Source organism: Sphaerodactylus townsendi, linkage group LG12 (assembly GCF_021028975.2).
Source record: "Sphaerodactylus townsendi isolate TG3544 linkage group LG12, MPM_Stown_v2.3, whole genome shotgun sequence".
Lineage (NCBI taxonomy): Eukaryota > Metazoa > Chordata > Lepidosauria > Squamata > Sphaerodactylidae > Sphaerodactylus > Sphaerodactylus townsendi.
Window position 1 is genome coordinate 53,340,869 of NC_059436.1, and position 25,307 is coordinate 53,366,175.

Below are 25,307 nucleotides of genomic sequence, written 5' to 3' on the forward strand. Positions count from 1 at the left end.
GGTGGGGGGGGGGGGGGGTGGGGGGGGGGGGGGGTGGGGGGGGGGGGGGGTGGGGGGGGGGGGGGGTGGGGGGGGGGGGGGGTGGGGGGGGGGGGGGGTGGGGGGGGGGGGGGGTGGGGGGGGGGGGGGGTGGGGGGGGGGGGGGGTGGGGGGGGGGGGGGGTGGGGGGGGGGGGGGGTGGGGGGGGGGGGGGGTGGGGGGGGGGGGGGGTGGGGGGGGGGGGGGGTGGGGGGGGGGGGGGGTGGGGGGGGGGGGGGGTGGGGGGGGGGGGGGGTGGGGGGGGGGGGGGGTGGGGGGGGGGGGGGGTGGGGGGGGGGGGGGGTGGGGGGGGGGGGGGGTGGGGGGGGGGGGGGGTGGGGGGGGGGGGGGGTGGGGGGGGGGGGGGGTGGGGGGGGGGGGGGGTGGGGGGGGGGGGGGGTGGGGGGGGGGGGGGGTGGGGGGGGGGGGGGGTGGGGGGGGGGGGGGGTGGGGGGGGGGGGGGGTGGGGGGGGGGGGGGGTGGGGGGGGGGGGGGGTGGGGGGGGGGGGGGGTGGGGGGGGGGGGGGGTGGGGGGGGGGGGGGGTGGGGGGGGGGGGGGGTGGGGGGGGGGGGGGGTGGGGGGGGGGGGGGGTGGGGGGGGGGGGGGGTGGGGGGGGGGGGGGGTGGGGGGGGGGGGGGGTGGGGGGGGGGGGGGGTGGGGGGGGGGGGGGGTGGGGGGGGGGGGGGGTGGGGGGGGGGGGGGGTGGGGGGGGGGGGGGGTGGGGGGGGGGGGGGGTGGGGGGGGGGGGGGGTGGGGGGGGGGGGGGGTGGGGGGGGGGGGGGGTGGGGGGGGGGGGGGGTGGGGGGGGGGGGGGGTGGGGGGGGGGGGGGGTGGGGGGGGGGGGGGGTGGGGGGGGGGGGGGGTGGGGGGGGGGGGGGGTGGGGGGGGGGGGGGGTGGGGGGGGGGGGGGGTGGGGGGGGGGGGGGGTGGGGGGGGGGGGGGGTGGGGGGGGGGGGGGGTGGGGGGGGGGGGGGGTGGGGGGGGGGGGGGGTGGGGGGGGGGGGGGGTGGGGGGGGGGGGGGGTGGGGGGGGGGGGGGGTGGGGGGGGGGGGGGGTGGGGGGGGGGGGGGGTGGGGGGGGGGGGGGGTGGGGGGGGGGGGGGGTGGGGGGGGGGGGGGGTGGGGGGGGGGGGGGGTGGGGGGGGGGGGGGGTGGGGGGGGGGGGGGGTGGGGGGGGGGGGGGGTGGGGGGGGGGGGGGGTGGGGGGGGGGGGGGGTGGGGGGGGGGGGGGGTGGGGGGGGGGGGGGGTGGGGGGGGGGGGGGGTGGGGGGGGGGGGGGGTGGGGGGGGGGGGGGGTGGGGGGGGGGGGGGGTGGGGGGGGGGGGGGGTGGGGGGGGGGGGGGGTGGGGGGGGGGGGGGGTGGGGGGGGGGGGGGGTGGGGGGGGGGGGGGGTGGGGGGGGGGGGGGGTGGGGGGGGGGGGGGGTGGGGGGGGGGGGGGGTGGGGGGGGGGGGGGGTGGGGGGGGGGGGGGGTGGGGGGGGGGGGGGGTGGGGGGGGGGGGGGGTGGGGGGGGGGGGGGGTGGGGGGGGGGGGGGGTGGGGGGGGGGGGGGGTGGGGGGGGGGGGGGGTGGGGGGGGGGGGGGGTGGGGGGGGGGGGGGGTGGGGGGGGGGGGGGGTGGGGGGGGGGGGGGGTGGGGGGGGGGGGGGGTGGGGGGGGGGGGGGGTGGGGGGGGGGGGGGGTGGGGGGGGGGGGGGGTGGGGGGGGGGGGGGGTGGGGGGGGGGGGGGGTGGGGGGGGGGGGGGGTGGGGGGGGGGGGGGGTGGGGGGGGGGGGGGGTGGGGGGGGGGGGGGGTGGGGGGGGGGGGGGGTGGGGGGGGGGGGGGGTGGGGGGGGGGGGGGGTGGGGGGGGGGGGGGGTGGGGGGGGGGGGGGGTGGGGGGGGGGGGGGGTGGGGGGGGGGGGGGGTGGGGGGGGGGGGGGGTGGGGGGGGGGGGGGGTGGGGGGGGGGGGGGGTGGGGGGGGGGGGGGGTGGGGGGGGGGGGGGGTGGGGGGGGGGGGGGGTGGGGGGGGGGGGGGGTGGGGGGGGGGGGGGGTGGGGGGGGGGGGGGGTGGGGGGGGGGGGGGGTGGGGGGGGGGGGGGGTGGGGGGGGGGGGGGGTGGGGGGGGGGGGGGGTGGGGGGGGGGGGGGGTGGGGGGGGGGGGGGGTGGGGGGGGGGGGGGGTGGGGGGGGGGGGGGGTGGGGGGGGGGGGGGGTGGGGGGGGGGGGGGGTGGGGGGGGGGGGGGGTGGGGGGGGGGGGGGGTGGGGGGGGGGGGGGGTGGGGGGGGGGGGGGGTGGGGGGGGGGGGGGGTGGGGGGGGGGGGGGGTGGGGGGGGGGGGGGGTGGGGGGGGGGGGGGGTGGGGGGGGGGGGGGGTGGGGGGGGGGGGGGGTGGGGGGGGGGGGGGGTGGGGGGGGGGGGGGGTGGGGGGGGGGGGGGGTGGGGGGGGGGGGGGGTGGGGGGGGGGGGGGGTGGGGGGGGGGGGGGGTGGGGGGGGGGGGGGGTGGGGGGGGGGGGGGGTGGGGGGGGGGGGGGGTGGGGGGGGGGGGGGGTGGGGGGGGGGGGGGGTGGGGGGGGGGGGGGGTGGGGGGGGGGGGGGGTGGGGGGGGGGGGGGGTGGGGGGGGGGGGGGGTGGGGGGGGGGGGGGGTGGGGGGGGGGGGGGGTGGGGGGGGGGGGGGGTGGGGGGGGGGGGGGGTGGGGGGGGGGGGGGGTGGGGGGGGGGGGGGGTGGGGGGGGGGGGGGGTGGGGGGGGGGGGGGGTGGGGGGGGGGGGGGGTGGGGGGGGGGGGGGGTGGGGGGGGGGGGGGGTGGGGGGGGGGGGGGGTGGGGGGGGGGGGGGGTGGGGGGGGGGGGGGGTGGGGGGGGGGGGGGGTGGGGGGGGGGGGGGGTGGGGGGGGGGGGGGGTGGGGGGGGGGGGGGGTGGGGGGGGGGGGGGGTGGGGGGGGGGGGGGGTGGGGGGGGGGGGGGGTGGGGGGGGGGGGGGGTGGGGGGGGGGGGGGGTGGGGGGGGGGGGGGGTGGGGGGGGGGGGGGGTGGGGGGGGGGGGGGGTGGGGGGGGGGGGGGGTGGGGGGGGGGGGGGGTGGGGGGGGGGGGGGGTGGGGGGGGGGGGGGGTGGGGGGGGGGGGGGGTGGGGGGGGGGGGGGGTGGGGGGGGGGGGGGGTGGGGGGGGGGGGGGGTGGGGGGGGGGGGGGGTGGGGGGGGGGGGGGGTGGGGGGGGGGGGGGGTGGGGGGGGGGGGGGGTGGGGGGGGGGGGGGGTGGGGGGGGGGGGGGGTGGGGGGGGGGGGGGGTGGGGGGGGGGGGGGGTGGGGGGGGGGGGGGGTGGGGGGGGGGGGGGGTGGGGGGGGGGGGGGGTGGGGGGGGGGGGGGGTGGGGGGGGGGGGGGGTGGGGGGGGGGGGGGGTGGGGGGGGGGGGGGGTGGGGGGGGGGGGGGGTGGGGGGGGGGGGGGGTGGGGGGGGGGGGGGGTGGGGGGGGGGGGGGGTGGGGGGGGGGGGGGGTGGGGGGGGGGGGGGGTGGGGGGGGGGGGGGGTGGGGGGGGGGGGGGGTGGGGGGGGGGGGGGGTGGGGGGGGGGGGGGGTGGGGGGGGGGGGGGGTGGGGGGGGGGGGGGGTGGGGGGGGGGGGGGGTGGGGGGGGGGGGGGGTGGGGGGGGGGGGGGGTGGGGGGGGGGGGGGGTGGGGGGGGGGGGGGGTGGGGGGGGGGGGGGGTGGGGGGGGGGGGGGGTGGGGGGGGGGGGGGGTGGGGGGGGGGGGGGGTGGGGGGGGGGGGGGGTGGGGGGGGGGGGGGGTGGGGGGGGGGGGGGGTGGGGGGGGGGGGGGGTGGGGGGGGGGGGGGGTGGGGGGGGGGGGGGGTGGGGGGGGGGGGGGGTGGGGGGGGGGGGGGGTGGGGGGGGGGGGGGGTGGGGGGGGGGGGGGGTGGGGGGGGGGGGGGGTGGGGGGGGGGGGGGGTGGGGGGGGGGGGGGGTGGGGGGGGGGGGGGGTGGGGGGGGGGGGGGGTGGGGGGGGGGGGGGGTGGGGGGGGGGGGGGGTGGGGGGGGGGGGGGGTGGGGGGGGGGGGGGGTGGGGGGGGGGGGGGGTGGGGGGGGGGGGGGGTGGGGGGGGGGGGGGGTGGGGGGGGGGGGGGGTGGGGGGGGGGGGGGGTGGGGGGGGGGGGGGGTGGGGGGGGGGGGGGGTGGGGGGGGGGGGGGGTGGGGGGGGGGGGGGGTGGGGGGGGGGGGGGGTGGGGGGGGGGGGGGGTGGGGGGGGGGGGGGGTGGGGGGGGGGGGGGGTGGGGGGGGGGGGGGGTGGGGGGGGGGGGGGGTGGGGGGGGGGGGGGGTGGGGGGGGGGGGGGGTGGGGGGGGGGGGGGGTGGGGGGGGGGGGGGGTGGGGGGGGGGGGGGGTGGGGGGGGGGGGGGGTGGGGGGGGGGGGGGGTGGGGGGGGGGGGGGGTGGGGGGGGGGGGGGGTGGGGGGGGGGGGGGGTGGGGGGGGGGGGGGGTGGGGGGGGGGGGGGGTGGGGGGGGGGGGGGGTGGGGGGGGGGGGGGGTGGGGGGGGGGGGGGGTGGGGGGGGGGGGGGGTGGGGGGGGGGGGGGGTGGGGGGGGGGGGGGGTGGGGGGGGGGGGGGGTGGGGGGGGGGGGGGGTGGGGGGGGGGGGGGGTGGGGGGGGGGGGGGGTGGGGGGGGGGGGGGGTGGGGGGGGGGGGGGGTGGGGGGGGGGGGGGGTGGGGGGGGGGGGGGGTGGGGGGGGGGGGGGGTGGGGGGGGGGGGGGGTGGGGGGGGGGGGGGGTGGGGGGGGGGGGGGGTGGGGGGGGGGGGGGGTGGGGGGGGGGGGGGGTGGGGGGGGGGGGGGGTGGGGGGGGGGGGGGGTGGGGGGGGGGGGGGGTGGGGGGGGGGGGGGGTGGGGGGGGGGGGGGGTGGGGGGGGGGGGGGGTGGGGGGGGGGGGGGGTGGGGGGGGGGGGGGGTGGGGGGGGGGGGGGGTGGGGGGGGGGGGGGGTGGGGGGGGGGGGGGGTGGGGGGGGGGGGGGGTGGGGGGGGGGGGGGGTGGGGGGGGGGGGGGGTGGGGGGGGGGGGGGGTGGGGGGGGGGGGGGGTGGGGGGGGGGGGGGGTGGGGGGGGGGGGGGGTGGGGGGGGGGGGGGGTGGGGGGGGGGGGGGGTGGGGGGGGGGGGGGGTGGGGGGGGGGGGGGGTGGGGGGGGGGGGGGGTGGGGGGGGGGGGGGGTGGGGGGGGGGGGGGGTGGGGGGGGGGGGGGGTGGGGGGGGGGGGGGGTGGGGGGGGGGGGGGGTGGGGGGGGGGGGGGGTGGGGGGGGGGGGGGGTGGGGGGGGGGGGGGGTGGGGGGGGGGGGGGGTGGGGGGGGGGGGGGGTGGGGGGGGGGGGGGGTGGGGGGGGGGGGGGGTGGGGGGGGGGGGGGGTGGGGGGGGGGGGGGGTGGGGGGGGGGGGGGGTGGGGGGGGGGGGGGGTGGGGGGGGGGGGGGGTGGGGGGGGGGGGGGGTGGGGGGGGGGGGGGGTGGGGGGGGGGGGGGGTGGGGGGGGGGGGGGGTGGGGGGGGGGGGGGGTGGGGGGGGGGGGGGGTGGGGGGGGGGGGGGGTGGGGGGGGGGGGGGGTGGGGGGGGGGGGGGGTGGGGGGGGGGGGGGGTGGGGGGGGGGGGGGGTGGGGGGGGGGGGGGGTGGGGGGGGGGGGGGGTGGGGGGGGGGGGGGGTGGGGGGGGGGGGGGGTGGGGGGGGGGGGGGGTGGGGGGGGGGGGGGGTGGGGGGGGGGGGGGGTGGGGGGGGGGGGGGGTGGGGGGGGGGGGGGGTGGGGGGGGGGGGGGGTGGGGGGGGGGGGGGGTGGGGGGGGGGGGGGGTGGGGGGGGGGGGGGGTGGGGGGGGGGGGGGGTGGGGGGGGGGGGGGGTGGGGGGGGGGGGGGGTGGGGGGGGGGGGGGGTGGGGGGGGGGGGGGGTGGGGGGGGGGGGGGGTGGGGGGGGGGGGGGGTGGGGGGGGGGGGGGGTGGGGGGGGGGGGGGGTGGGGGGGGGGGGGGGTGGGGGGGGGGGGGGGTGGGGGGGGGGGGGGGTGGGGGGGGGGGGGGGTGGGGGGGGGGGGGGGTGGGGGGGGGGGGGGGTGGGGGGGGGGGGGGGTGGGGGGGGGGGGGGGTGGGGGGGGGGGGGGGTGGGGGGGGGGGGGGGTGGGGGGGGGGGGGGGTGGGGGGGGGGGGGGGTGGGGGGGGGGGGGGGTGGGGGGGGGGGGGGGTGGGGGGGGGGGGGGGTGGGGGGGGGGGGGGGTGGGGGGGGGGGGGGGTGGGGGGGGGGGGGGGTGGGGGGGGGGGGGGGTGGGGGGGGGGGGGGGTGGGGGGGGGGGGGGGTGGGGGGGGGGGGGGGTGGGGGGGGGGGGGGGTGGGGGGGGGGGGGGGTGGGGGGGGGGGGGGGTGGGGGGGGGGGGGGGTGGGGGGGGGGGGGGGTGGGGGGGGGGGGGGGTGGGGGGGGGGGGGGGTGGGGGGGGGGGGGGGTGGGGGGGGGGGGGGGTGGGGGGGGGGGGGGGTGGGGGGGGGGGGGGGTGGGGGGGGGGGGGGGTGGGGGGGGGGGGGGGTGGGGGGGGGGGGGGGTGGGGGGGGGGGGGGGTGGGGGGGGGGGGGGGTGGGGGGGGGGGGGGGTGGGGGGGGGGGGGGGTGGGGGGGGGGGGGGGTGGGGGGGGGGGGGGGTGGGGGGGGGGGGGGGTGGGGGGGGGGGGGGGTGGGGGGGGGGGGGGGTGGGGGGGGGGGGGGGTGGGGGGGGGGGGGGGTGGGGGGGGGGGGGGGTGGGGGGGGGGGGGGGTGGGGGGGGGGGGGGGTGGGGGGGGGGGGGGGTGGGGGGGGGGGGGGGTGGGGGGGGGGGGGGGTGGGGGGGGGGGGGGGTGGGGGGGGGGGGGGGTGGGGGGGGGGGGGGGTGGGGGGGGGGGGGGGTGGGGGGGGGGGGGGGTGGGGGGGGGGGGGGGTGGGGGGGGGGGGGGGTGGGGGGGGGGGGGGGTGGGGGGGGGGGGGGGTGGGGGGGGGGGGGGGTGGGGGGGGGGGGGGGTGGGGGGGGGGGGGGGTGGGGGGGGGGGGGGGTGGGGGGGGGGGGGGGTGGGGGGGGGGGGGGGTGGGGGGGGGGGGGGGTGGGGGGGGGGGGGGGTGGGGGGGGGGGGGGGTGGGGGGGGGGGGGGGTGGGGGGGGGGGGGGGTGGGGGGGGGGGGGGGTGGGGGGGGGGGGGGGTGGGGGGGGGGGGGGGTGGGGGGGGGGGGGGGTGGGGGGGGGGGGGGGTGGGGGGGGGGGGGGGTGGGGGGGGGGGGGGGTGGGGGGGGGGGGGGGTGGGGGGGGGGGGGGGTGGGGGGGGGGGGGGGTGGGGGGGGGGGGGGGTGGGGGGGGGGGGGGGTGGGGGGGGGGGGGGGTGGGGGGGGGGGGGGGTGGGGGGGGGGGGGGGTGGGGGGGGGGGGGGGTGGGGGGGGGGGGGGGTGGGGGGGGGGGGGGGTGGGGGGGGGGGGGGGTGGGGGGGGGGGGGGGTGGGGGGGGGGGGGGGTGGGGGGGGGGGGGGGTGGGGGGGGGGGGGGGTGGGGGGGGGGGGGGGTGGGGGGGGGGGGGGGTGGGGGGGGGGGGGGGTGGGGGGGGGGGGGGGTGGGGGGGGGGGGGGGTGGGGGGGGGGGGGGGTGGGGGGGGGGGGGGGTGGGGGGGGGGGGGGGTGGGGGGGGGGGGGGGTGGGGGGGGGGGGGGGTGGGGGGGGGGGGGGGTGGGGGGGGGGGGGGGTGGGGGGGGGGGGGGGTGGGGGGGGGGGGGGGTGGGGGGGGGGGGGGGTGGGGGGGGGGGGGGGTGGGGGGGGGGGGGGGTGGGGGGGGGGGGGGGTGGGGGGGGGGGGGGGTGGGGGGGGGGGGGGGTGGGGGGGGGGGGGGGTGGGGGGGGGGGGGGGTGGGGGGGGGGGGGGGTGGGGGGGGGGGGGGGTGGGGGGGGGGGGGGGTGGGGGGGGGGGGGGGTGGGGGGGGGGGGGGGTGGGGGGGGGGGGGGGTGGGGGGGGGGGGGGGTGGGGGGGGGGGGGGGTGGGGGGGGGGGGGGGTGGGGGGGGGGGGGGGTGGGGGGGGGGGGGGGTGGGGGGGGGGGGGGGTGGGGGGGGGGGGGGGTGGGGGGGGGGGGGGGTGGGGGGGGGGGGGGGTGGGGGGGGGGGGGGGTGGGGGGGGGGGGGGGTGGGGGGGGGGGGGGGTGGGGGGGGGGGGGGGTGGGGGGGGGGGGGGGTGGGGGGGGGGGGGGGTGGGGGGGGGGGGGGGTGGGGGGGGGGGGGGGTGGGGGGGGGGGGGGGTGGGGGGGGGGGGGGGTGGGGGGGGGGGGGGGTGGGGGGGGGGGGGGGTGGGGGGGGGGGGGGGTGGGGGGGGGGGGGGGTGGGGGGGGGGGGGGGTGGGGGGGGGGGGGGGTGGGGGGGGGGGGGGGTGGGGGGGGGGGGGGGTGGGGGGGGGGGGGGGTGGGGGGGGGGGGGGGTGGGGGGGGGGGGGGGTGGGGGGGGGGGGGGGTGGGGGGGGGGGGGGGTGGGGGGGGGGGGGGGTGGGGGGGGGGGGGGGTGGGGGGGGGGGGGGGTGGGGGGGGGGGGGGGTGGGGGGGGGGGGGGGTGGGGGGGGGGGGGGGTGGGGGGGGGGGGGGGTGGGGGGGGGGGGGGGTGGGGGGGGGGGGGGGTGGGGGGGGGGGGGGGTGGGGGGGGGGGGGGGTGGGGGGGGGGGGGGGTGGGGGGGGGGGGGGGTGGGGGGGGGGGGGGGTGGGGGGGGGGGGGGGTGGGGGGGGGGGGGGGTGGGGGGGGGGGGGGGTGGGGGGGGGGGGGGGTGGGGGGGGGGGGGGGTGGGGGGGGGGGGGGGTGGGGGGGGGGGGGGGTGGGGGGGGGGGGGGGTGGGGGGGGGGGGGGGTGGGGGGGGGGGGGGGTGGGGGGGGGGGGGGGTGGGGGGGGGGGGGGGTGGGGGGGGGGGGGGGGGGGGGGGGGGGGGGGTCGGGGGTGGGCGGGGGGGGCGGGGGGGAGGGGGGGGGGGGGGGGGGGGGGGCGGGGGGGGGGGCGGGGTGGGGGGGGGGGGGGGTGGGGGGGGGTGGGGTGGGTGGGTGTGGGGGGGGGGGGGGGGGGGGGGGGGGGGTGGGGTTTGGGGGGGGGGGGGGGGGTTGGGGGGGGTGGGGGGGGGGGGTTGGCCATACTGGCAGGGGCTGATGGGAATTGTAGTCCATAACATCTGGAGTGCCAAAGGTTCGCCACCACGGGTATAGTGTTTCTTTTCCAGGTTTCGTATTTTTCCACTATACCTCCCTTGCTGTTTGTTTTGAACCTCATAGGGTAGGCTTCAGTCAGCCGTGACTTGATGGCAAACCCTTTCCTTCCCATTCCTGTTGGCCTTAAAAGCCTCCAGGGCTGCATCTAATTCTTTTGGCGTCAGAGTTCAGCTGTGTCAGACGTCTGGCAAAGTGGTAAAGCAGTGGCTGAGCAGGCAGTTTTGGCCTTGATGGACCAACAGTTTGATCCAATGTCAGGCAGCATCGTGTGTATTCACACTCAAGGACTGTGACTTGACTGAGGCCTCGTGGGACTGTGGTGCGATTGGCCCCACCATATACCAGCCTCAGCATCACGTGGAGCACCGAGCAGCACCTGCCCCAGGAGGCTGAGGTGACCGGGCGGAGAGGATGGCCTTTGATGTCAGAGGTGCGTTCTTTGTCTGTATTTAGAAGAAGAAGAAGAAGAGTTTGGATTTATATCCCCCCTTTCTCTCCTGCAGGAGACTCAAAGGGGCTGACAATCTCCTTGCCCTTCCCCCCTCACAACAAACACCCTGTGAGGTGGGTGGGGCTGAGAGAGCTCAGAGAAGCTGTGACTAGCCCAAGGTCACCCAGCTGGCGTGTGTGGGAGTGCCCAGGCTAATCTGATTTCCCCAGATAAGCCTCCACAGCTCAGGCGGCAGAGCTGGGAATCAAACCCGGTTCCTCCAGATTAGATACACCAGCTCTTAACCTCCTACGCCACTGCTGCTCCTTTAGTTTTAGTTGGGGCTGAGGTTATAAGTGAAGCCTTTGCACAGAAGGTGCGTCGAGGCAGGGTTGAAAGGAGTGGGTACAACATCAGCCTCCAGGACAGAGCCGCAGTGGGGGGAAATGGAGCCTGGGGCAAAATGGTGCCCCTGCGCCCTGTGGTAGTTACACCCCCACCCCGCACCCCACTTGCCTGAGCCGGTAATGGCCCCGGGCAGCCTGGTGCTTGGCTGCGGCTGTGGCCGAGGGGTGTTTGGCTGCGGCCTCAGCCTGGCAGGGCAGGGCCAAGAGGTGCCCTACCGTAGTCCCCGCTAGGCCACTCCTTCAGCCTCCACTGGTGGGGCCGGGGCTGGTTGTGGGGGGAGGGGAGGGTTGTGGGGGCAAATTTGCATCCCTGCCCCACGGGCGCCATCCCCTTCTCCCCCACAGTGACTCGGACGAGCCGAGTCGGCGCGGGGGAGGCGTGGGGGCGCAAAATCGCCCCCCCCACGGCATACCACTCCCCCCTCGCAGCCCCGGGAACCAAGTCGGCGCTGGGGAGGAGGGGAGTTTGGGACAATTTTGCACCCCCACGTGACAGGATGACGCCACATGCCCCGTGGGCGCTCCGCCCCTGCGCCAGGAAGGAGCTTTCATCGTAGAGAGCAGCTGGGAGAACAGCCAAGTTCCGTTTCAGGAAGCAAGAGGCTGTTCACGGGCTGAGGGTGGGGGAGCAGCAGAAGCGAAATGCAGGGGTAGGGAAAGGAAGGCAGGAAAGAGAGGTGGATCCGAAGGAGGAGAGACAGGCAGCTCTGCGTGGGGGTTCCCATGAGTTGCAATCCCTCTGTCCAAATGTACCGTGGATGCTGGGTGTGGGTGGGGATTGTGGTTCCCTGTCATTTCCACAGATTCCTAGAAAGGGAAAACTTCCCTTGGTTTCATGGTTCTATTATTCCAGTGACGGCGAACCTATGGCACGGGTGCCAGAGGTGGCACTCAGAGCCCTCTCTGTGGGCACGCACAAACAGAGTCGCCCCCAATCCCGCCCCCCCAAATCTAGGCTGGCCTGGGCCGCTGGGCTCAATAATTAGCATTAAACCTAAGACCTAGTTTTGGGGAAGCAGTGTAGGTAACCCTGCTAAGCGCTGTTAAACCCCACTGATTTTCATGGGAAGAACTACAGCGCGATCCTTTACCTGGGAGCAAGCTTGGTTGCTGGCAGTGGGGCTTGCTTCTGAGTAAAACCCTCCTAGGGTCATGATTCACCCGTTGGAAGAATTGCACGGTTGCTTCAAAGCAAAGCCACCGACTACCACCAAGCTTACTCCCGAGTAACGCACGCTTCAGAGCCAACTGTTATTTCTAAACTGAAACCTCAGTATTCAGGTTAAGTTGCCATATTGGCACTTTGCGATAAATAAGCAGGTTTTGGGTTGCAATTTGGGCACTCGGTCTCGAAAAGGTTTGCCATCACTGTATTATTCTCACCAGCTCCATTTTCTTGCAAATAAGATTTAAAAGTTCTAAAGTGCCATCAAGGTGGAGAAACATCTTTCAGGAGGCATCCGTACCGCGTGTCAGTTGTCTTAGCGTCCACTCAGCTTAGCACTTCATAATTCTGTCCCCTCAAGTTTTTTTGAGGGGAGGGGGACACACACAATATCAACGCACATCTCAAAGGGAACTATGATCCTTTGTGACGGGCAACAGAACTGGCACGCGACCAACCTCCGCTGGAAAGCACACTTGACGAGCTTCAATTCCGCCTGCCAAATGACCAGCAACGTTTTCCCTTTTGCTTAAATGCTCTTTTGCAAGGGAAGGACATTCTGTCTGTTCAAGTGTTTCTGAACGGAGCTTGTGGGAAGGGGTTTTGTGTGGTGCCTGCCAAGAGAGCCTCCCGGCTTGTGATGCTCCTGAAAATGCACACTTTGATGCAGCACGCGGGGTCAGTCTCTTGCCTGCATGGCTGGCTCTTCTGTCCATATCAGGGGGGCTTAGAAGGAGGGAAGTGTTGGCTGTGGTACAGGCAGAAGGAGAGCATTACTTTCCCCCTCTCTTTAGGAGGGCTAGAGCGTGGGACCCCCCGATGAAATGGATCGGCTGCGCATTCAAGAGAGACCAGAGAAAGTGCTGCTTCTCACAGCGTGTAATAAAGTTATCAGGTGTGTTGCCACAAGATGTGGTGATGGCATTAACTTGGCAGTGATGGAAAGTTCTGCCAAGTTACAGCCGACTTACAGTGACCCTGTGGGGTTTTTTAGGCAAGAGACAAACTGAGGAAGTTTATGCAGGACTCAGGAGTAGCTTGTTGTAACTCCTAAGCAATTGGTCTGAGAGCTGGCCTGCTTTGTTGATCTGGGTCCGCTTTGCCTCCATTTTGATTGCCTTAATCTCTTCTGTGGGTTGCTGAGGTATCCTTAAATGACTTCAGGATTGTCAGAAATAGCAAAACTGAGCAAGCAGGCTTTCTTCCTGGCTTATTGTCATGGCTTCTGCTTGCTGCCCTGCCAACCTGGATACTGGAGAGAAATGTCTGAAGCTGTCCCTACCCTCTCCCCTGAAATTTTCCACATCCAATACTGCGGTCACCTTCCTCTAAACCAGAGGTGTCCAACTCTGATGCTTCAGATGTTCATGGACTACAATTCCCATCAGCCAATTGGCCATGCCAGCAGGGGCTGAATGGGAATTGTAGTCCATGGACATCTGAAGCGCCAGAGTTGGACACCTCTGCTCTAAGCAATTGACCTCCAAGAGGTAAACAATCACGGCAACTTTTTCTGCTGACATGTGCTGCTTGGTTCTCCTTCTGTCCTCCCTGCAAGAAAGCAGTACATTGTTCTTTTGTGTGTGTGTGTGCGCGCATGCCGCGTGCACATGTATGAGCCCTGCGAGGATAGGGCCAGATATAAATCAAATCAAATAAAAATTAAATAAATATATGATGGTTTTGCTACAAGGGCAGTAGGAGCAGCTTCCACTGAGGTATTTGGAGTTTAAATGATTCCTACATAGGTGGACATGGGGGACATGGGGACACAGACTGGTTCCAAATCAGCAAAGGTGTCCAACAGGGCTGCATTCTCTCACCCTTCTTGTTCAACCTCTATGCCGATCATGTGGCAATCGGAGCTAGAAGACTCAAAAACAGGAGTGAAAATTGGCGGCAGAAGCATCAACAATCTTCTTTGCACAGATGACACAACACTGCTTGCAGAGACTGAGAACGAGTTGAGACAGTTGATAGTGAAGATCAAAGCTGAAAGCGAAAAAATGGGCCTCCATCTCAATGTGGAGAAGTCAAACATCATGACGACAGCTAGCAGAGATCGGGCCCCAATTAGCATTGACAATGAGGTCACTGAGTGCGTCCAAGACTTCATCTTCCTGGGCTCAAAAATCGACTGTAATGGAGAAGTAACTCCTGAGATAAAGCGGAGAATAGCATTAGGACGAAGCGCAATGCTGAGCATGGATAAAAGTTGGAAAAGCAGAGACATCAGCATCAAAACCAAGCACAGGCTAGTCCAGGGGTAGGGAACCTGCGGCTCTCCAGATGTTCAGGAACTACAATTCCCATCAGCCTCTGTCAGCATGACCAATTGGCCATGCTGGTAGGGGCTGATGGGAATTGTAGTTCCTGAACATCTGGAGAGCCGCAGGTTCCCTACCCCTGGGCTAGTCCAAGCCATCATCTTCCCCATAGCCATGTATGGGTGTGAATGCTGGACTACAAAGAAAGCCGACAGAAGAAGAATAGACGCGTTCCATTTGTGGTGTTGGCGAAAGCTACTGAGCATACCATGGACAGCTAGGGTGATAAATGCAGAAGTCTTGAGCCGCATAAAACCAGACACATCACTAGAAGGGAAAATAACCAGGCTCAGACTTGCATACATTGGTCATGTCATGCAATCAAGTTTGCTAGAAAAATCTATGATGCTCGAACTTGTCAGTGGCGGGAGAAGACCTGGACGCCAAAGAATACGATGGCTGGATACCATAAAAGCTGATACAGGCATTAACATCAACCAGCTGAAGGAAGCAGCACTTAATCGGAAAATGTGGAAAGAGCTTGCCTATCGGGTTGCCAAGGGTCGAGAACGACTGAATGGATAACATCATCATCAACATAGGTGCAGCCCCATTTAACAATGAGTTATGTTTATCCAAACACTCGTCTCTCCTTCTCCATTACTTGTCTAAATCTCAGAGCCCCTCGGGGCTTGTCTAAATCTCAGAGCCCCTCGGGGATGGGGCGGTATAAAAATCGAATAAAATAAATAAATAAATAAATAAATAAATCTGAACATGTTCCATTCTGTGCAGATCAAAAAATCTGTAAGGGAGCTACCCAGCAGCAGGGGAAATTGTTGCGTAAACCTTGAGAAACTACCAGGTTTCCAGGAAATTTAAATAAAACACAACGTTTAACTTTTTGCACTGTGCAGAGATTGCCACTTAGAAGGATAAAAGGGGATCTTCCGATGCAGCATTGTGGGATCTTGGCCACCATCTGGCAGTTGCCAAACAACCAGAGGTGGGATCCAACCAATTCTCATCACTTCTCTAGAAGTGGTTACTAATTTTTTCTGAGTGCCAAGAAGGGGTTACTAAAGCAACCTCCCTGCCCAATAGGGACTGGAGGTGCGTGTGTGTGGCGGCGCCACTGTTTGAATCCCACCACCATCGGAACCTGTTATTGAAATTTTTGGATCCCACCACTGCAAACAACCCCATTAACAGAGGTCAAATTGTGTGGTGGGAAATGTTGGATCAAGAGATGTTGATGGACAGGTGGGGGGGAAGGAAGGCGAAAGCAGTGGCGAAGATAGGGATGTCTGGAGGAGGACGTGCTGAGCAAAAGGAGAGGAAACGTGGAGTGGGATTTCACATTTCCCTCAGAGTCTCTCAAATTTTCTCACTTGCGTGGACTTTGTGTGTCCAGCGGCTGCATCAACAAATTATTGCTCAAGATTCATGATACCTCATATTCAATAACATCTTCAGGAGAGTGTTAATAAAATGAAAATGTACACAAGGAAAATGTAAGGAGGTTAGGCAGTGGTGGCGAACCTTTGGCCTCCAGATGTTATGGACTACAATTCCCATCAGCCCCTGCCAGCATGGCCAATTGGCTTAGGGGATATTATAGGAAGTGGGGTCACGAAAGGGCTCTGGATGGGGAGCCTTAATACAACTTGGCTTGTTACATTATGTTGGAGTCACAGTCAGAAATGTTAATCTTTTAATTTATTTGTTTGTCTGTATTTGTTGGCAACATTTGTACCTTGCCTTACCTCTGCAGATTCGAGGCAGCTGACAAGACAGTAGAGGCTGTAGTAGGACATCGATGTAAGAACGAGCTGCCTTAACGTAGTGGCTAGAGCAGGGATGTCCAACTCTAGCGCTTCAGATGTTCATGGACTACAATTCCCATCAGCCCCTGCTGGCATGGTCAATTGGAGGCTCAGCTCCCATCTGCCATGGAAGATCACTGGGTGGCCAGTCACACACTCTCAATCTAACCTACTTCACAGAGTTGTTGTGAGGATAAAAGCGAACTAGGTGAGAATAATGTAGGCCGTTTTGGGTCCCCAAAGTAGGTTACAAATGAAGTAAATAAATAAATGGACTCCCCACAAGGGGCCAACCAATTAAACGACATGACTAACTTGTTGATTTTATTAATATCACAATGCTCAAATATTTTTTTAAAAGCATGGATGGGTGGATAGATTTCTAGACAGGAAGTTTTTTGGTCTCAAACCTGCCTTGAAATCAGCAAGAGCTGAAACCTCTGCCCTCCCTGTCATATCCCATTTGAGCAGAAAGGAGGTCAGAGCCGCATGAATGACGTTGTTATTGATTTAAAAGATTTCGGACCCTTTCTCCAGCCACTGGCTTCCAGATAACATCGATGCGAAACCAGACAGTTCAACAAATACTGCAACCATTAAAATATTTCAAATAAGTGAGACCTCTAAATCACTTCCTACACGAGCGGGGAGTGGTTATAGCTAGTAATCAGAACTGAGCACACAGCAACATGGGCATGACCAAGAGCCCTGGGGCGGGGGGTGGGGGTGGTCAGGGTGTCAACGCGAGGCAAGCTATCTCCCCCACAGCAGGGTGCTGGTAGAAGATTTAACTCTTTAATGTTAATGTCACATTGTTGTTCTGACATGGATTCTGGGATAGTCAGGAGAAAGGCAGAATATAAATATTTTAAATAAAAAAGCTGAAACCTTGGAAGGGTTGCTAACTGCGGGTTGGGAAATATGTAGAGATTTAGCGGGGAAAGCTCGGGTGTGGTGAAGCTCGGGTAGGGGGAGTGGTCTCAATGGGGTGTAATGCCTCAGTGTTCTGAAGCAGTCATTTCCTCCAAGCAGGGGTCTGCAACCTGCGGTTCTCCAGATGGTCATGGACTACAATTCCCATCAGCCCCTGCCAGCATGGCCAATTGGTGGTGGACTCCAGGTCTGATTCAGCATGAGGCAGCTGCATGTGCCGATCCTTTGCTCCATCTTTGTGGCCTCTCTGTGCATTCCCACGTTGGGCGCAGGCCGACCATGGAGATGAATCCCACCCTTTACAGTCTTCTGGTCTCTAGAGGGCTGCTCCCCCTCCCAACCAAAAAGGCAGGAATCTTCCCACCCAAACGGTCTTGTGTGGAGGAGGAATGGGGAGGTCCTCCCTCTGTCCTCTTTCGCTGTCCCTAGAAAAGGACTTTCTGAGCTGAGCTCTTCTGCTTATCTGTCTTTGTGCTGCCTCTCCGTCTTCAGGCCGAATTAGGAGTCCAAGAAGGGGTCAATGTTGTTTAAAAAATGTTCCAGTTGCGGTGTCAAGATGGCACCGTGGAAGGGGGTTGCCTCAGCTGGCTCGTGAACCTGATAAGCCAGTGATGGCAAACCTTTTCGAGACCAAGTGCCCAAATTGCAACCCAAAACCCACTTATTTATTGCAAAGCGCCAACACGGCAATTTAACCTGAATAACCAGGTTTTAGTTTAGAAAAAACGGTTGGCTCTGAGGCGTACGTTACTCAGGAGTAAGTTTGGTGGTAATCGATGGCTTTGCTTTGAAGCAACAGTGCAGCTCTTCCAATGGGTGAATCACGACCCTAGGAGGGTTTACTCAGAAGCAAGCCCCATTGCCAGCAACCGAGCTTACTCCCAGGTAAAGGATCACGCTTTAGTTCTTGGCAAGAAAATCAGTGGGGTTTAACAGCGCTTCACAGGGTTACCTACACTGCTTCCCCAAAACTAGGTCTTAGGTTTAATGCTAATAATCGAGCCCAGCGGCCCAGGCCAGCCTAGATGTGTGTGTGTGGGGGGGGCGCTCTGTTAGCACGTGCCCACAGAGAGGGCTCTGAGTGCCACCTCTGGCACCCGTGCCATAGGTTCGCCACCACTGTGATAAGCACTCTCAAGGAGTTGGCTGCTGCCCCCGGACTGCATGTTTCACACTGCTGCTGTCGCTTAAAGGACCCACCACAAATAGAGGGCCAAGGGCCACACAATGGAAAACACACTCTCTTGTGTAAGGAATAATGCAGAGGGTTCATACACAAATTTAGACATACCGCTTCCTACACACCTCAGTGTGTCACCCTTCTGAACCTCAGCTGCCCAGTCTCTATGCAGATCTGAGGACTTCTCTTCAGCCTTCAGCTCCTTGACTTCTGAGCCCACTTTCCATGCACCTCCGTTTGACCTCCAGATCCTCTCACACAACATGCCCGAGCAGAGGCCACGCTGTAGTTTGCTGCGTCACCTTTCCCACAGACCACAAACCACCCCATGGCCTACAAGCAAAACCACTGTTTCTTCCTTCTGACTGGTTGCCGGATGAGGGTTTTCCCCTGAAGGGAGGGTGCAGGTCTAGTTCTTAATGATTTATTGATTCCTTCAGGGTTTGAAGGAGCCGGATCCGTCCCCTCCTCCTCACCCGGAGTGGTCCCAGGGATGCATGAGGGGTGGTGGTGGTTGGAGCGTCTTCCAAAACCTTCCTCCTCGATTGGTTGTTGACTTCCACCTCATTTGGCTGCAAGTACACTGGATGCCCTAGCCCAGTAGTGGCAAACCTATGGCACTCCAGATGTTCATGGACTACAATTCCCATCAGCCCCTACCAGCATGGCCAATTGGCCTGGCTGGCAGGGGCTGATGGGAATTGCAGTCCATGAACATCTGGAGAGCCGCAGGTTGCAGACCCTTGCCCTAGCCTAGCCTCATCTCATTAGATCTCAGAAACTACAGTAAAGTCCTTCCTGGTTAGAACTTGGATGGGAGACCCTAGGGCCGTGGTGGCGAACCTTTGGCACTCCAGATGTTATGGACTACAATTCCCATCAGCCCCTGCCAGCATAGCCAATTGGGAATTGTAGTCCATAACATCTGGAGTGCCAAAGGTTTGCCACCATGGCCCTAGGGAGTCCAGAGTTACTGCACAAAACTGAGCAATAGCAAACCATCTCTGTAAGTATCTTGCCTTGAAAACCCCATAAATTAACTTGATGGCAAAATAACCACAGGGAGGGCCTTGCCAGATTGGTGCCTTCCAAAAATAAGCAGTCCGGGCCCTCCCCCTTCCTGGCTGCAAATTCCAGCATGCAGCAGGCATGCTTTCTGCCCTGTCATTTTGGCAGGAGGCCGAGTCTAACCTCACCCGTTTCCTCTTTGAAGGTGTCTTGCTGCCGGTGGTGCATGTGTGAGTGCCCAAAATATGACAAAGAGTGGCAGGTGAGTGAGGCCGCTCCAGCACTCTTTGCCCACTGGCTTCCTAGCAGTAGGATTTGCATGGAATGTTGGGGGGGGGGGGAGTCCATCCCCTCTCCTTGCATCAAAAAGCTGAAAAATTAGTCATCGCATTCTATTTAGTCTTGTCTTTATGTTGCAAAGTGAGCTGCCGTTTGTTTCACTTCACACAGTTTCCGTTGCCACTTCCTTGACCCAAGGGCCAGGCTGGATACTGCTCAGGGGCTGGTTCATCTTCTGTCACCCTGGGTCAGGATTGGACAGATGGTTTCTTGCTCAGGGGAGGACTCCAAGTGCTACCTTCTGAGCTCTGCAGAGCCTGTGAAGCCCAGAATACAATTTTCATTTGAGGAAAGGGTGTGTTTACAAGGCTGCTCGAATGCATTAAAGAAACAAGAGTCCGATGGAGGGAGGAACCAGAGACAGTTGCAAAATATCTGGTCCTCCCATCCTCCTCAGATACTTGTACAGTTGAAGCCAGACATGCTAGAGGCACAGACTGAACTGAAGTTCCTGGAGGGCAAGAACTGCTCCTCTGGGCCTCCCCCATTCGTCTGGTCTGTGTTCTGCCTTTGGGGGGCAAGCAGCCACACTGACTTGTTTTGGAAGAAGAAGAAGAAGAAGAAGAAGAAGAAGAAGAAGAAGAAGAAGAAGAAGAAGAAGAAGAAGAAGAAGAAGAAGAAGAAGAAGAAGAAGAAGAAGAAGAAGAAGAAGAAGAAGAAGAAGAGAAGAGGAGGAGGAGGAGGAGGGAGGAGGAGGAGGAGGAGGTGGGGGGGGAGGAGGAGAGGGAGGGGAGGAGGAGGAGGAGGAGTTTGGATTTATATCCCCCCTTTCTCTCCTGTAGGAGACTCAAAGGGGCTTACAATCTCCTTGCCCTTCCCCCCTCACAACAAACACCCTGTGAGGTAGGTGGGGCTGAGAGAGCTCTGAGAAGCTGTGACTAGCCCAAGGTCACCCAGCTGGCATGTGTGGGAGTGTACAGGCTAATCTGAATTCCCCAGATAAGCCTCCACAGCTCAGGCGGCAGAGCTGGGAATCAAACCCGGTTCCTCCAGATTAGATACACGAGCTCTTAACCTCATAGGCCACTGCTCAGGAGACAGGTAACATCTGAGCCAACTGGGATGAGGCATCAGGAACTGGCTGTTGAATTAATGGAAAGAAAACTGTCAAATTGTTCCGGCTCACAGAAACCGATGAGCCCTGAAAGCGATTCCCTTCCACTCCATTTCCAGGGTAGCCCTTCCCTTGGAGGCATGCCCTTTGGCATTTGAGTCAGGCGGCCAGATGGCCCCCTTCCCCGCACGGGTGCTCACCAACAACTCTTCTGGTGCCTTTTAGAAATTGGGTGGAGCCAGCTTTTGCCAGCGACGCTTTTTACTGGCTATTGGAGATTTGATTGACTGCGCAGCTTTTAAAAAATGCTGCTTTGGCAGCAGCTGCCGCCACAACCCAAAGACAAGCTGCAGCACTCATGCGACGGATGGCTCCACCTCCTACAGCAGCCATTTTGTTGTGGCCTCCCCCATGTTGTGTCAGAATTCCAAATGATATTTCGAAAACGGTTTAAAAAATAGCGCAGTCCGTTTATTATACACGCCGTTTACTTTAATCTTGGAATCTTCAGAGACCAGACCATGAGATAACTGTATCGGCATAGGAAGTATCGTTATATACGGAGCTTACTTGAGTTTTGGAATCTCCAGAGACTGAAACAGGAGACAATTATCGGCATAGGAAAGTGAAACTGAATCAACAAAGAACTGGAGACAACGTATTTAAAGGGATAATTTATTGCGACAGTTGTAGCAGAAAGCTACAGTTCTCAATATTAGAGTATAGAGAAAATAATGTTGTAATTGTTGTAATTGTATTGTATGTCAAATATACACATGCACTTTATTGTTTAATACACTAGACTGAGCACTGAAAGGCGGTGGTTGCAATGCGTTTCTTTTGTTGGTATTTCATAACATTGCACCAGTTGTTATTGTAAGAATTCCAAATGTGCCAGCAGGCTGGAAAAGACGGGATCCCTGGCCCATCCCGTCTGGACAGCGAGTTGTGCAGGCCTGCCACCACCCCAAAATCCCAAAACACAGGCCTGCGACATGAATTCCCATCAGTCCCTGCCAGCATGGCCAATTGACCTTGCTAGCAGGGGCTGATGGGCATTGTAGTCCATGAACATCTGGGGCACCAGAGTTGGACACCCCCGTTCTAATCCATCCTCTCAGATGGCCAATTGGCCATGCTGGCAGGGGCTGATGGTCATCGTAGTCCATGAACATCTGGGGCACCAGTTGGACACCCCCATTCTAATCCATCCTCTCAAATGGCCAATTGGCCATGCTGGCAGGGGCTGATGGTCATCGTAGTCCATGAACATCTGGGGCACCAGAGTTGGACCCCCCTGGATTAGAAGACCCCTTGATATGTTTAATCCAAAGGCATCTTTTCCTCCCCAGGGTCAAGCTCAGAAGGGGAGATATTTCTGCAAGTGTCTGCCGTGTCCACAGACCGTGGATGCTGCTGATTGGCCGGGGTCTGTAGTCTCACTGAGGCCCCGCCCCGTGGGGAGTGGTTTCAGAATTAAAAAAAAGAAACCTTTGTGAAGATTTAAGAAACATGGGAAAGACAAATGCATCTCTTAAAAATGCCAAAGTAATAATCTCGCCTGGAGGTGAAGGAGCAGGATTAATGACCTGGCTTGCACTTCTCTTTCAAACGGGGAGGAAACTGGCCAGGCACCGGGGGGGGGGGGCGGGGGGACTGATCTCAACTAAGCACCTGGCTGCTTTGGCGCTGTTAGTGGCTACAACGCTGCTTCTCGCAATCTTCAAACAAATTCAACAGGTTCAAAGATCCACATTTGAATCCATGTCAGCTGGTTGCCTCTGCTAACTGCTGTTGCGTTGACGAATGGACTTTATTTCATGTGTGAGCTGGGCTCCTTCACATATTGGCATAGTGTGCTCACTGAAAGGTAGATCCCATGCAGAGGTGGGATCCAGCAGGGTCTCATAGGTTCCCGAGAGTAGGTGACTAATTATTTGCGTGTGCTGAGAGGGGGTTACTAATTGGTGATTTTGCCACGTGATTTTTGCCTTAGTGATGCCCCTCCTCTCAGCAGTAGCGCGCAGAACTTGAAGCAGTCTAGCAGGAGGTGCACCGGCGTGCGTGGCAGCCTGCGCCTGCGTGCATTCATTTCCCGCCCAAGGACTGGCGCAGCGGCTGCATCCTTGCCACAGCCCCGCCCAGGAATGCCCCGCCCCCCGTCGTGCCCAGCCCTATTGGCACTACGTCACAGTTTGAATCCCACCACCATGGGAACCTGTTACTAAAATTTTTGGATCCCACCACTGATCCCATGGATCCATTCTTCCAGTGGCAGCTCTCTCTTCTGGCCCAAGGAGACTTCCACTGCAGCAGCGGAGCCCCCCTTACACCAGAGGAAAGCAGTTCTGTCAGTGGATCTTGTGTGCAGGATCCAACCCTGTATTGTGAAAGCAGTCAGTGTTTTACTGGACTTCATAAGGGAAAGAAACAGCATAGAGGCAACATAAAGATAAGGTTAAAAACAAGGAAATTGCAATCTCTGCCCACCCAAAGGAACTCTCATGGAGGAGAGCAAAGAATGGGAAGGCAGAAAAAGGGGAGGGGGGGAAGAGAGGCCGGGGAAGGTAGACTTTGGTCAAATCCCCACAACCATCTTAGCCAGGTTTCAGAACACAAACTAACCAGGTTTGAGGGACGACCTCCCCATTGCTTGCGTGGCAGATTCCGTTTCTGGCGCTCGTTCTCCCCGTTAATCCGCGTTCCGGCAGGACCTGGTTGCAAGTGGCACAGACCCCATTAACACGGTTCAGAGCTGATCCGAGGGGAGGGATGAGGGTTGAAACCCTGACTCGTTTCCCGCCCTGGAGTGTGACGCGGAATTCAGGCAACCAATCAGCTCTGCGATGCACACGCAGCCTTTCCTTGGTTTCATTTCCGCTTTTGTGATCGGCCAGCAGAAGGGGATGCAAACGTTAAACAGTCAAACGTGTAACTTTGAATCATTAATGGTTTACACAGGTAACAATTAACTGTTTGCACAGTTAAACAGTTAAATGTTAAACTTTTTACACGCTGTTTTTTTTGATCACGCCCCTACAATGTACGTTTCTGCAGTGGGAAAAGGTCCCGCCCCATCAAGGCACGCCAGCCAATCAGGGGAAACCGGCGAAGCGAGCTTGCCTGGTAGAGGGGATTGCTAAGAGTTCTGCAACCGGGTGTGTCTGCTGTGTGCTCACTGCAGTGGGGAGGGAGAAACTCCGATGAAGAGGACACGGTTTCACAACGAACATGTTTGGATCTGCGTGCAAATTTCAAGTGGGGATTCGACCTTTTTTGTTACTGGAGGGGCTGGGGGAGGGGAGCTTTGAAGAGAGAACAGGGCAGGGGCAAAAGAGAGCTTGCTTTTGCACTCAACTGGTTCTACTCCCAGTGAATCCTCATTTCTCCAATGTAGGGTTTTTGTGTGACTTATTCCCATAGGAAACAGGCGGGATTTCAACAGGTAGGGAAGGAGGAAATTATTAACTGATTATCAGAACTAACGGATTGCATTACCTGTCTGGGATAAGAGGAAGCGGAAATGGTAATGTTCTCACTGACGGTGTTCAGCAACTGCCTTGCCTCCTCCTCCTATCAGCCATGTCGCTCTTGGTGGGGCTGAATTCAAAGGGTCTTCTGTCAACAGTGCTGTTCCAGAGTGCTCTAACCTTCTTATCACAGGAGAGGTCTCTGGGATGGGATTCTCTTCTATACATTCCAGATAAATTTCCAGCCACACTTATTAGTCATTTTTTTCTACCCCCCCCCATTCCCCCCCCTTGCAGGCCGTTCCCTTCAGAGGAGACCACAGAGAATGATGATGACGTCTACCGTAGTTTGGAGGAGTTGGCCGAGTAAGTATCCAGAGCCGACCTGCATCCTCGTTTATTCATCTCTGCTATATCTAGACTCTCTCGTGGCCGAAAGACAGATTTGTACATGCAACCGCTCAACACCTATCAAAAGCAGCAGGGAAAAAATCCTTAGACAATAAGAAATAACATGTAAAAGTCTAATGTACCTAGTAAAACATCAATGCTGTAACCATAAAAGTAGGTTGTTATCCCTTTCCCCCAGCTCCGAAACAATAGCTTGGGGAAAACAAACCAATATATTGCTAGATACCCAGGCAAATTAAAACATTTCCACCCAGTGCCTCAAGTTTAACAAAGGCAGGGGGTCACTGGGACAGAGTTCCATAGTAAGAAGAAGAGTTTTGGATTTATATCCCCCCCTTTCTCTCCTGCAGGAGACTCAAAGGGGCTGACAATCTCCTTGCCCTTCCCCCCTCACAACAAACACCCTGTGAGGTAGGTGGGGCTGAGAGAGCTCTGAAAAGCTGTGACTAGCCCAAGGTCACCCAGCTGGCGTGTGTGGGAGTGCACAGGCTAATCTGAATTCCCCAGAGAAGCCTCCACAGCTCAGGTGGCAGAGCTGGGAATCAAACCCAGTTCCTCCAGATTAGATACAGGAGTTCTTAACCTCCTACGCCACTGCTGCTCCTGTAAGGTGCCTGTGTCTCTCAGCGCCGCCTGCCTGGTCTCAGTAGGTGGCGGCCGGGACTTCAAAGGCAGATCTCATGGTTTTCAGCAGGTTAATGTGGAGGGAAGCTGTCCTAAAGGCATCTCCAAGGCTAACTCCAGCAGCCTTTGTGCTGCTCCTGAAACCCCTTTGCAAGAGTCAAGATCCGTTCCTCAGCAAATGTGGCTGTGACACGTCAGCCGGGGGCAGAATCCTGTACCAGTCTGTTTCCAAATCGTTTTCCAGGGCAGCCCCATGTGGAAAGCATTGCAGCAGTCAAGCCTGCCTATTATTGATGTGCCAGCATATTGCACAGCTAATCACGTACCTGAGTCCTACAGATAGAATGATTGGGCAGGTGTTTGAAAAGAAGGACCTTTAAAAACCATTTACAGTTTTCAAACAGATCTTTACTATTGGAGTATTAATGTAGGGATGGCTTCCCCCCCTCCCCCCAGTACTTTCATGGGTCATCCCCACTTGTTAGGGAGCGATTCTCTCTTGCCTGCTGTGCTAAAACGCTCCGGTAGCTTCCCATTTGTCTTTCTGACTCCCAAGTGGTGGGGGCCACCCTTACATCAGCACCAATATTTGCATTCTGAATCCAAATGTTATTTAGATGTCCCACTTTTGAAAAGCCCCGAAAGGAAATCCTCAGTCCAGCCATGACAGGTCTAATAGGCCTAAACTACAAAGATGTACTGGCCCACATATTGACAGGTAGGGACCAGAAAATTACACAGGCAACGGCTCTTTTTTGTTCTTTAATCTGCAAACACAATAAGAGACATCTGTCGGCTGAATAGTTAAGGGAGGGAAAGACTGAATAAATTGTGATCCTTAGAAGATATGGTTGGAGGCCGGAGTTTTTTTTTAGTAATGTCCCTATAGGTTTTAGCAAGACTGCACAGGCACTTTACAAATGCAGCTATATTAACTTTTTTATCTTTTGTTATAATCAAATGTATTTTATTTACTACTTGCTTTTTCGCGAGTTGACCTTTTAGTAAAC

At 65.5% G+C, this 25,307-nt stretch overlaps 1 protein-coding gene across 1 annotated transcript in view; it reads left to right on the top strand.

Annotated features, from left to right (window-relative positions):
- VAV2 (vav guanine nucleotide exchange factor 2) overlaps positions 1–25,307 on the top strand; it is a 235,683-nt gene that overhangs the window by 127,249 nt on the left and 83,127 nt on the right. The window contains exon 4 of the mRNA XM_048512184.1: positions 23,560–23,628. Coding sequence (XP_048368141.1) covers positions 23,560–23,628 — 69 coding nt within the window. The remainder of the gene's footprint in view (positions 1–23,559; positions 23,629–25,307) is intronic.